The sequence below is a fragment of the Chiloscyllium plagiosum genome, chromosome 1 (assembly GCF_004010195.1).
Source record: "Chiloscyllium plagiosum isolate BGI_BamShark_2017 chromosome 1, ASM401019v2, whole genome shotgun sequence".
NCBI lineage: Eukaryota > Metazoa > Chordata > Chondrichthyes > Orectolobiformes > Hemiscylliidae > Chiloscyllium > Chiloscyllium plagiosum.
The window spans coordinates 6,904,321-6,913,603 of NC_057710.1; the positions used below are offsets into that span (position 1 = coordinate 6,904,321).

The 9,283-nt window shown below is 43.9% G+C and overlaps 1 protein-coding gene across 1 annotated transcript in view; it reads right to left on the minus strand.

Annotated features, from left to right (window-relative positions):
- The window catches only part of LOC122555310 (meiosis 1 associated protein), a 111,202-nt gene extending 102,201 nt beyond the window's left edge, over window positions 1-9,001 (minus strand). The window contains exon 1 of the mRNA XM_043701562.1: window positions 8,880-9,001. Within this exon, the coding sequence (XP_043557497.1) occupies window positions 8,880-9,001 (122 nt within the window). The remainder of the gene's footprint in view (window positions 1-8,879) is intronic.
- Window positions 9,002-9,283: the final 282 nt, after the last annotated feature.

Consider the following 9,283-nt stretch of genomic DNA (forward strand, 5'->3'; position numbering starts at 1 on the left):
CCTTCCAGCCTTCCCTTTCACCCTGACAGGAATATACTTTCTCTGGATTCTCATTATCTTATTTCTGAAGGCTTCCCATTTTCCAGCTGTCCCGTTACCTGTGAACATCAGCTTTCGAAAGTTCTTGCCTAATACCGTCAAAATTGGCCTTTCTCCAATTTAGAACTTCAACTTTTAGATCTGGTCTATCCTTTTCCATCACTATTTTAAAATGAATAGAATTATGGTCGCTGGCCCCAAAGTGCTCCCCCACTGACACCTCAGTCACCTGCCCTGCCTTATTTCCCAAGAGTAGGTCAGGTTTTGCACCTTCTCTAGTAGGTACATCCACATATTGAATCAGAAAATTGTCTTGTACATACTTAAGAAATTCCTCTCCATCTAAACCTTTAACACTGTGTTAGTTTGAACATGATTGGACTGAATAGAACAGAAATTTATTGTCACGTGTACTTTTATATGAAAAATACAGTGAAAAGTTTATAAGTCACCCTATCACAATGTCGATACTAATGACTGAAGTCATGCATAACAATAAAAAAGTAAAATTAAGACAAAGTTCATCACAGTTCAGTTAATGGCTCTTGGGCTTAGGTAAAACGATTAAGGATAAAAGGAATACCCAGAGCACTCAGCCAGAACAACACTACGATTTGTTGACAAGTCTGTCGTTCCTGGGTGAGACTGTAATACTGAGCGGGAAGTTTCTGCCGAAGAAGACCACCATGCCAGGCCAAGACCATCGCTCATGGATGAGACCACTTGATGGGGCGCCAGAAAACATGGAAGCCGACACCGAAGAAGACCTCCACGCCAGGATAAGACCACCACATTGGGAAACTGACACACCTGGCCACTGGAAGCAATCTCATCGCTGGGCCAGGAAGAGATGCTTTCTGCAGAAGCCGTTAAATGGTAAGATAAGCTTGGTAATAACTATAATAATGGGAAGCATTAAAAATGCAAAGAAAGAAGGAAAATGTATAAGCAAACAGAGCAAATGCTGCACTGCTACTCCATCGCAATTTTGGTTATCGTTGGATAATGTGGTCATATGTGCTAACTTGGAATATCTTCTACATAAACATTGCTGGACAGAGATATGCATGAGTGAGGTGTAAACATTTTATTGGAAATTATTATGGTGAGAAATAGTTGATCAGAAATTTGTTACCTGTAAAGTTGGTATAAAACAATTGTTCTTGTGATAAAAACTTGAGCTGTTCACCATTTTTTGATATGTATATATCCCATGAATGCATGAATAAATACTTAAACAAAGGATCTGAATCTTGTCCGGTCCAAGAGGAAATAAAGGGTTAAACTGACCCTTCAGATTGCCCATTTCAAACAGAGAAGAGGAAAATATTTTCTCTTTGGAATTCTCTTATTCTAAAGCAGGAGGTGCGGAATCTTTAAGCATTTTTAAGGCAGAGATTGACAGGTTCTTAATCCAGGAGAAAGTGAGGACTGCAGATGCTGGAGATCAGAGCTTAAAAATGTGTTGCTGGAAAAGCGCAGCAGGTCAGGCAGCATCAAAGGAACAGGAGAATTGACATTTCGGGCATAAGCCCAAAACGTCGATTCTCCTGTTCCTTTGATGTTGCCTGACCTGCTGCGCTTTTCCGCAACACATTTTTAGATTCTTAATCCAGCCTGACGCAGTGGCACCCTGACATGGTGACCTATTGGTCTGGTGTAGCTGCCTCCCAGCGTGGCATCCTCCTGGCCAGGCATGGTGGCCTGAAGCGATCTCCCAATCTCATGATTCTCAAGGTGAAGCCCGGTATGAGCTGGAGATTAGGTGCCAGCATGGTCTGGGTGGGAAGACCGTGGTTCTGAACTTTTATTTCTGCAATGCTGGACATTTTATTTCTCTATTTTCTACAAAATTGTAACTGACTTTTCATTATATTCATCGAGTATAATGTGACAATAAAAGCTCATTTTAATTCTAATCAAGGAGATGAAAGAGTATCGGGGTATGCAGAAATGTAAAGTTGAGGTGAAAATCAGAATGGTCACAAACTTATAGAATGGCAAAGCAGGCTTGTTTCTTGTTTGTCTGTTTGTACCTATGGCACTGAGGCCAGTGGTGCCATGCCTAAACAAATAGTCCAGCTGCACCTGGACAAATAATGCCTAGTTGCTGTAGACCCTTGAGATGCAACATTGAGATTGCTGACATATAGCGTTGCAACTTCTCAAGGAAGACTTTGTGTCATAGAACATCATGCATGTGAAGTGACGTCTGACCTCACACTGCGACAGCTATGATAATGCTGAACAGTGACACAAATAAACAGATTTGGTGGCACTCTGAACATATTTAAAAGATTCAGACTTTACTTACAATGCGATGTCACCAATATGCCCTTAAAAGGTTTTCTTTTCTCTTTCCCTCTGCATGAAGTCCCAAGTTCTACAGCTAGAATTGAATTGAATTGAATTTACTGGCACGTGTACCAAGACACAGTGAAGAGCTTTATCTTACGAGAAATACAGGCAGATCACAAAGTTAAGTAGCATAGATAGTAAATAATAGTAAACAGCGGCAAAAACAAACACACAGGTACAGGCGAATGTTAAGAGTTTGTGAGTCCATTCAGTAATCTAATAACAGTAGGGTAGAAACTGTTACGAAACTGGCTGGTGCGTGTATTCAGGTTTCTGTACCTTTTCCCCGATGGTAGAGGTTGTAGAAAAACATTTGCCAGAGTGGGATGGATCTTTGAGAATGCTGGTGGTCTACCAGACAGTGCGGCTGGTAGATGGATTCTATGGATGGGAGGCTGGCCTTTGTGATTGTCTGGGCTGAGTTCACCACTCTCTGTAACCGTCTCCGATCTTGAATGGAACAGTTGCCATACCAGGTACTGATACACCCAGACAGAATGCTCTCGATGGTGCATCTATCCAAGTGGGTAAGGGTATTCGCCATCATCCCAAATTTCCTCAGCTGCCTAAGGAAGAAGAGACGTTGTTGGGTCTTTGTAACCAGTGTGTCCACATGAAGAAGGAGCCTCACGTTGGTGCCCATTGGCAGTGGAGGTTTGGTCACGTGACCATTAAGGTTTTTGCGTCTGTAAAAGCCAGACATGCTAAATCTAACCTTGCAAGACGCAAATGTACTCTTCTTTGCTTGAACTCCCACAGGTGAACAAGTCACAGGCAAATTGAAGATGCAAAGCTGTGCCACCTCTGGAGTCTAAAAGGAGATTTTTGAGGGGCCTTGGTATGGTTCTTCCTCCAGCTGTGTCACCCTACCTCCTTGTGAACTTTGACCATCTAGAGAGATCAAGGTAGCCTGTCACTGTCACCAATGCTGCTGAGTACCAATGCCTAGAGTGATCGGAGTGCAGGTCTATGCATATTCAGCTGATCCTGAAACTACTGGACATGGGATTCCATATCTCCATAACATTTACTACAAGTAAACAGACAGACAATTGCTTGTTTAGGGCACATGGGAGCTGCAGTCTTGCAGGAGTGTGCAGGTGGCAGAAGTGCCATAGATAGGAGTTTCAGGAACGTAACCACACCTAAAGTTGAGACAGATACATGGGTGACAATGAGGAGGGGCAGCCATGCAGAGCAGGAGACCCCTGTGGCTATTTCCCTCTCAAACAAGTATGCCATTTTTCGATGCGGTTCAAGGGGTGATCTGTCATGGGACGGTGACAGTCCTGGCCAGAACTATTGTACAATGGGGAGGGTCAAAGTGCAAGTGAGCAATAGTAGAACATAGAACAATACAGCATAGTCCAGACCCTTCGGCCCTCGATGTTGCGATGACCTGTGAAACTGATCTGAAACCCATATAACCTACACTATTTCATTATCATCCATATATTTATCCAATGGTCATTTAAATGCCCTTAAAGTTGGCGAGTTTACTACCGATGCAGGCAGGGCATTCTACCCCTTATTACTCTGAGTAAAGAACCTACCTCTGACATCTGTCCTATATCTATCACCCCTCAGTTTAAAGCTATGTCCCCTCGTGCTAACCATCACCATCTGAGGAACAAGGCTCTCACTGTCCAATCTATCTAATCCTCTGATCATCTTGTATGTCTCTATTAAGTCACCTCTTAACTTTCTTCTCCCTAATAAAAACAGCCTCAAGTCCCTCAGCCTTTCCGCGTAAGGCCTTCTCTCCATATCAGGCAACATCCTGGTAAGGTCTTCTGCACTCTTTCCAATGTTTCCACATCCTTCTGATAATGCGGCGACCAGAACTGTACACAATACTCCAAATATGGCTGCACCAGAGTTTTGTACAGCTGCAACATGACCTCATGGCTCCAAAATTCAATTCCTCTATCAAATAAAGCTAACAAACCGTATGCTTTCTTAACAACCCTATCAACCTTGGTGGCAACATTCAGGGATCCATGCACATGGGCACCAAGGTCTCTCTGCTCATCCACACTACCAAGAATCTTACTATTAGCCCAGTAATCTATATTCCTGTTACTCTTTCCAAAGTGAATCACCTCACGTTTTTCCGCATTAAACTCCATTTGCCACCTCACAGCCCAGCTCTGCAGCTTATCTCTTCTTCTGTAACGTGCAACATCCTTCCACACTCTCTACAACTCCACCAACTTTAGTGTCATCTGCAAATTTACTAACTCATCCTTCTACGCCCTCATCCAGGTCATTTTTAAAAATGACAAACAGCAGTGGCCCCAAAACAGATCCTTGTGGTACACCACCAGTACATAAACTCCAGGATGAACATTTCCCATCAACCATCACCCTCTGTCTTCTTTCAGCTGGCCAATTTCTGACCCAAACCGCTAAATCTCCCTCAATCCCATGCCTCAGAATTTTCTCGAATAGCCTCCCATGCAGAACCTTATCAAATGGTTTACTGAAATCCAAATACACCACATCAACCGCTTTACCCTCGTCCACCTGTTCAGTCACCTTCTCAAGGACCTCAATAAGGTTTTGAGGCACGACCTACCCTTGACTATCCCTAATCAAAGTATTCCTCTCTAGATGATTATAAACCCTACTTTTATGATCCTTTCCAACACTTGACCCACAACCAAAGTAAGGCTCACTGGTCTATAATTACCAGGGTTGTCTCTACTCCCTTTCTTGAACAAGGGACATTTGCTATTTTCCAGTTTTCTGGCACTATTCCTGGAGACAATGATAATATAAAGATCAAAGCCAAAGGCTCTGCAATCTCCTCCTGATCTTCCCAGAGATTCCTAGGGTAAATTCCATTTAGCCCAGGGGATGCATCTGTTTGCACACCTCCCAGAATTGCTAATACCTCTCCTTATGAGCCTCAATCCCATCTAGTCTAATAGCCTGTATCTCAGTATTCTCCTCGACAACATTGTCTTTTTCCTGTGTAAATACTGACAAAAAATATTCATTTAGCGTCTCTCCTATTTCTTCGCAATCTGCACGCAGAGTCCTTGACAGGACCTAATCTTACTCTAGCCATTCTTTTATTCCTGTCATAGCTGGAGAAAACTTTAGGGTTTTCCTTGATCCTACCTGCCAAAAAATTATGTTCCCTCCTGGCTCTTCTTAGCTCTATCTTTAGATCTTTCCTGGCTAACTTGTAACTCTCAAGCGCTCTAACTAAGCCTTCACATCTCATCTTTACATAAGCCTCTTTCTTCCTCTTGACAAGAGATTAAACTTCTTTAGTAAACCACAGTTCCCTCACTTGACCACTTCCTCCCTGCCTGACAGGTACATACTTATCAAGGACACAAAGTAACTGCTCCTTGAACAAGCTCCACATTTCAATTGTGCCCACCCCCTGCAATTTCCTTTTTCATCCTCTGCATCCTAAATCTTGCCTAATCTGATCATAATTGCCTTCCCCCCAGATAAAACTCTTGCCCTGCGGTATATACCTGTCCCTTTCCACCGCTCAAGTAAACTTAACCAAATTGTGGTCACTATCACGAAAGTGCTCACCTACCTCTAAACCTATCACCTGGCCCAGTTCATTACGCAGTACCAAACCCAATGTGGCGTTGCCTCTTGTTGACGTATCTACATAACGTGTCAGGAAACCCTCCTGCATACATTGGACAAATATGACCCATCTCAGGGTCTTTCCACTCAATATTAGGAAAGTTAAAGACCCCATAACAACTACCCTGTTACTTTCACTCCTATCTAGAATCATCTTTGCAATCCTTTCTTCTAATCTCTGGAACTTTTCAGAGGCCTATAGAAAACTCCCAGCAGGGTGACCTCTCCTTTCCTGTTTCTAACCTCAGCCCATACTACCTCAATAGACGAGTCCTCACCAAATGTCCTTTCTGCCACCGTAACACTGTCCTTTACTAGCAATGCCATACCTCCCCTTTAACCACCTTCCCTGTTCGTACTGAAACATCTAAACCCCTGACTGAAACATTCCAGTCCTATTCTATCCATGTCTCTGAAATGGCCACAACATTGAAGTCCCATGTTCCAACCCAAGCTGCAAGTTCATCCAACTTATTCCGTTGAAGTAGACACACTTCAAACCACTTTCTTGCCTGCCTGTACACTCCTGCAACCTTGAAACCTTATTCATGACTTCACTACACTCAATCTCTTATACACTGGAGCTACAATTCAGGTTCCCATCCCCCTGCTGAATTAGTTTAAATTCTCCCGAAGAGCATTAGCCAACCTCCCCCCCCAAACCCCTGGATATTGGTACCTCTCTAGTAGAGGTATAGACCATCTCGTTTGCCCCACCTGTCCCAGAATGAGCCTCAATTGTCCAGGTATCTGAATCCCTCCCTTCTGCACCATCCCTGTAGCCATATGTTCAACTGCTCTCTCTCACCATTCCTTGCCTCGCTAGTGTGTGGCACGGGTAACAAACCAGAGATATAACAACTCTGTTTGTTCAAGCTCTAAGTTTCCACCCTAGCACCTTGAATTTCTGCCTTATATCTCCATCCCTTTTCCTACCTATGTCATTGGTGCCTATGTGGACCACGACTTTGAGGCTGCTCTCCCTCCCCCTTAAGGATTCCAATAAGAAGATCTGAGACATCATGGACCCTGACACCTTGGAGGTAACACACCAACCGCAAGTCTCTCTTGTTCCCACAAAATCTCCTATCTGTCCCCCAACTATGAAGTCCCCAGTGACTAATGATCTACTCCTCTCCCTCTTCCCTTCTGAGCAACATGGACAGACTCTGTGCCAGAGACCTGTACCCTTTGGCTTACCCTGGTAAGTCGTCCCCCAAACAGAATCTAAAACAGTACACTTGTTGTTGAGGGAAACAGCTACAGGAGATTCCCTGTACTGTCTGCCTGTTCCCTTTCCGTCTCTGACTGTCACCCATCTACCTTCTTTCTGTACCTGAGGTACGACTACCTCCCTGTAACTCCTCTCAATTACCCCCTCAGCCTCCAGAATGATCCGAAGTTCATCCAGCTCCAGCTCCAGTTCCCTAACGCAGTTTACGAGAAGTTAGCGTTGGGTGCATTTCACGCAAATGAAGAGACTCTATAGTCAAGAGCAAAGATAGGCATTCCTGTGGCCACAAGTAAGATTACAGGATAGTACCTCCCTTGTGCCAGGGTCAAGGATATCTCTGAACAGACACAAGGAAGGGAGATGAGGTCCTGCAAAAGGAACTTCAGGAGTTAGGCAGAAAATTAAAAAGCAGGATCTCCTTGGTTGTAATCTCAGAATTATTCCCCATGCCACATGCTAGTGAGGTCAGGAAAAGGAAGATAGTACAACTGAATTTGTGGCTAATGAGCAAGTATAATAAGGAGGAATATTTGGATAATTGGAATTTCTAGCGGAGTAAGTGGGACCTGTACAAAAAAGGATGGGCTGCACCTGAACTGGGAATGAGGTTTGCTAGTGCTCCTAAAGAGCACTATGATGGGTCTTGTGGGAACCGGAGCAGCAGGTCAAGATGTGAGGAGAAGGTAGTGTTTAAAAGGTTGAAGAAGCAGTGCCAGATTAACTAACAAGGCAGGACTATAAACAGTGTATTGAGTAAGCCAGGAAGGAGAAATCTTAAAAAGATGCTAATGGATGGAATAGCTTGTAAAGCCAAAATTAGGGTTCTTTAAATAAAGGAACAAAGGTAAACAACAAATGAAATGAGTTGCAGGCACAGATTGAAATTAGAAACTATGATATTGTAGCCATTACTGCTGCAGGATGGCCAGGACTGGGAACTAAACATGCCAGGTTATAAGGTTTAGAGGAGGAATAGAGAAAATGGCAGATGGGGTGGAGTAGAGTTACTGATTAGAAAGACTTCTATGGTAAGGGATTTAGATTTAGATTTTGTCACATGTACTAGACGGCATAGGTTTAGAGTGAGAGGGGAAAGATAGAAAAGAGACCTATGGGGCAACGTTTTCCACGCAGAGGGTGGTGCGTGTATGGAATGAGCTGCCAGAAGAAGTGGTGGAGGCTAGTACAATTGCAACATCTAAAAGACATTTGGATGGGTATATGAATAGGAAGGGTTTGGAGTGATACGTGCTGAGTTCTGGCAGATGGGAATAGGTTGAGTTGGGATATCTAGTCAGCATGGACAGATTGGACCAAAGAGTCTGTTTCCATGCTGTTCCGTGCTCTATGACTTAAGTACAGGAGCGAGAAATGTACAATGTCACCATTCCAAGTTCAATCTTAGTCATAAAGATACTTAGGTACAAAATCTTAGGTCCAAAAATTGAAATATAAAGAAGTTAAGAAGTCCATCATCACTACAGTTCTTTTTAGTATAAAGTAGAAAAGTAAAAAAATAAAGTGAGAAGTTAAGCATTACTGGCTTTTCTAAAGCAACAGGCCTTCAAATGCTCCATGCTGATCTTTCCCCATGAGGGCGTGCTGTCCCCAGTGCTGGGTACGCTTTCACCTGTGCTGGGTGAAGTTCCACTCAGGCTCGCCGGTCGCTATGCAGCTAATTGCCGGTTTGGTCGCTAGCTGCTTCACCGCTGACCACACTTTGGACTTGTGCTGTGTCCCAGCCAAAGTCATGTTTTGTTGCTGCTGCTGACTAAACTCTCTCTGCTCTCGGCTATGGGCGGCATGGTGGCTCAGTGGTTAGCACTGCTGCCTCACAGTGCCAGGGACCTGGGTTCAATTTCCGCCTCAGGCGACTGTCTGTGTGGAATTTGCATGTTCTCCCCATGTCTGTGCGGGTTTCCTCCAGGTTTCCTCCCAAAATCCAAAGATGTCTAGGTCAGATGAACTGGCCATGCTAAATTGCCCATAGTGTTCAGTGCATTAGCCAGGGGTAAATATAGGGTAGGGGAATGG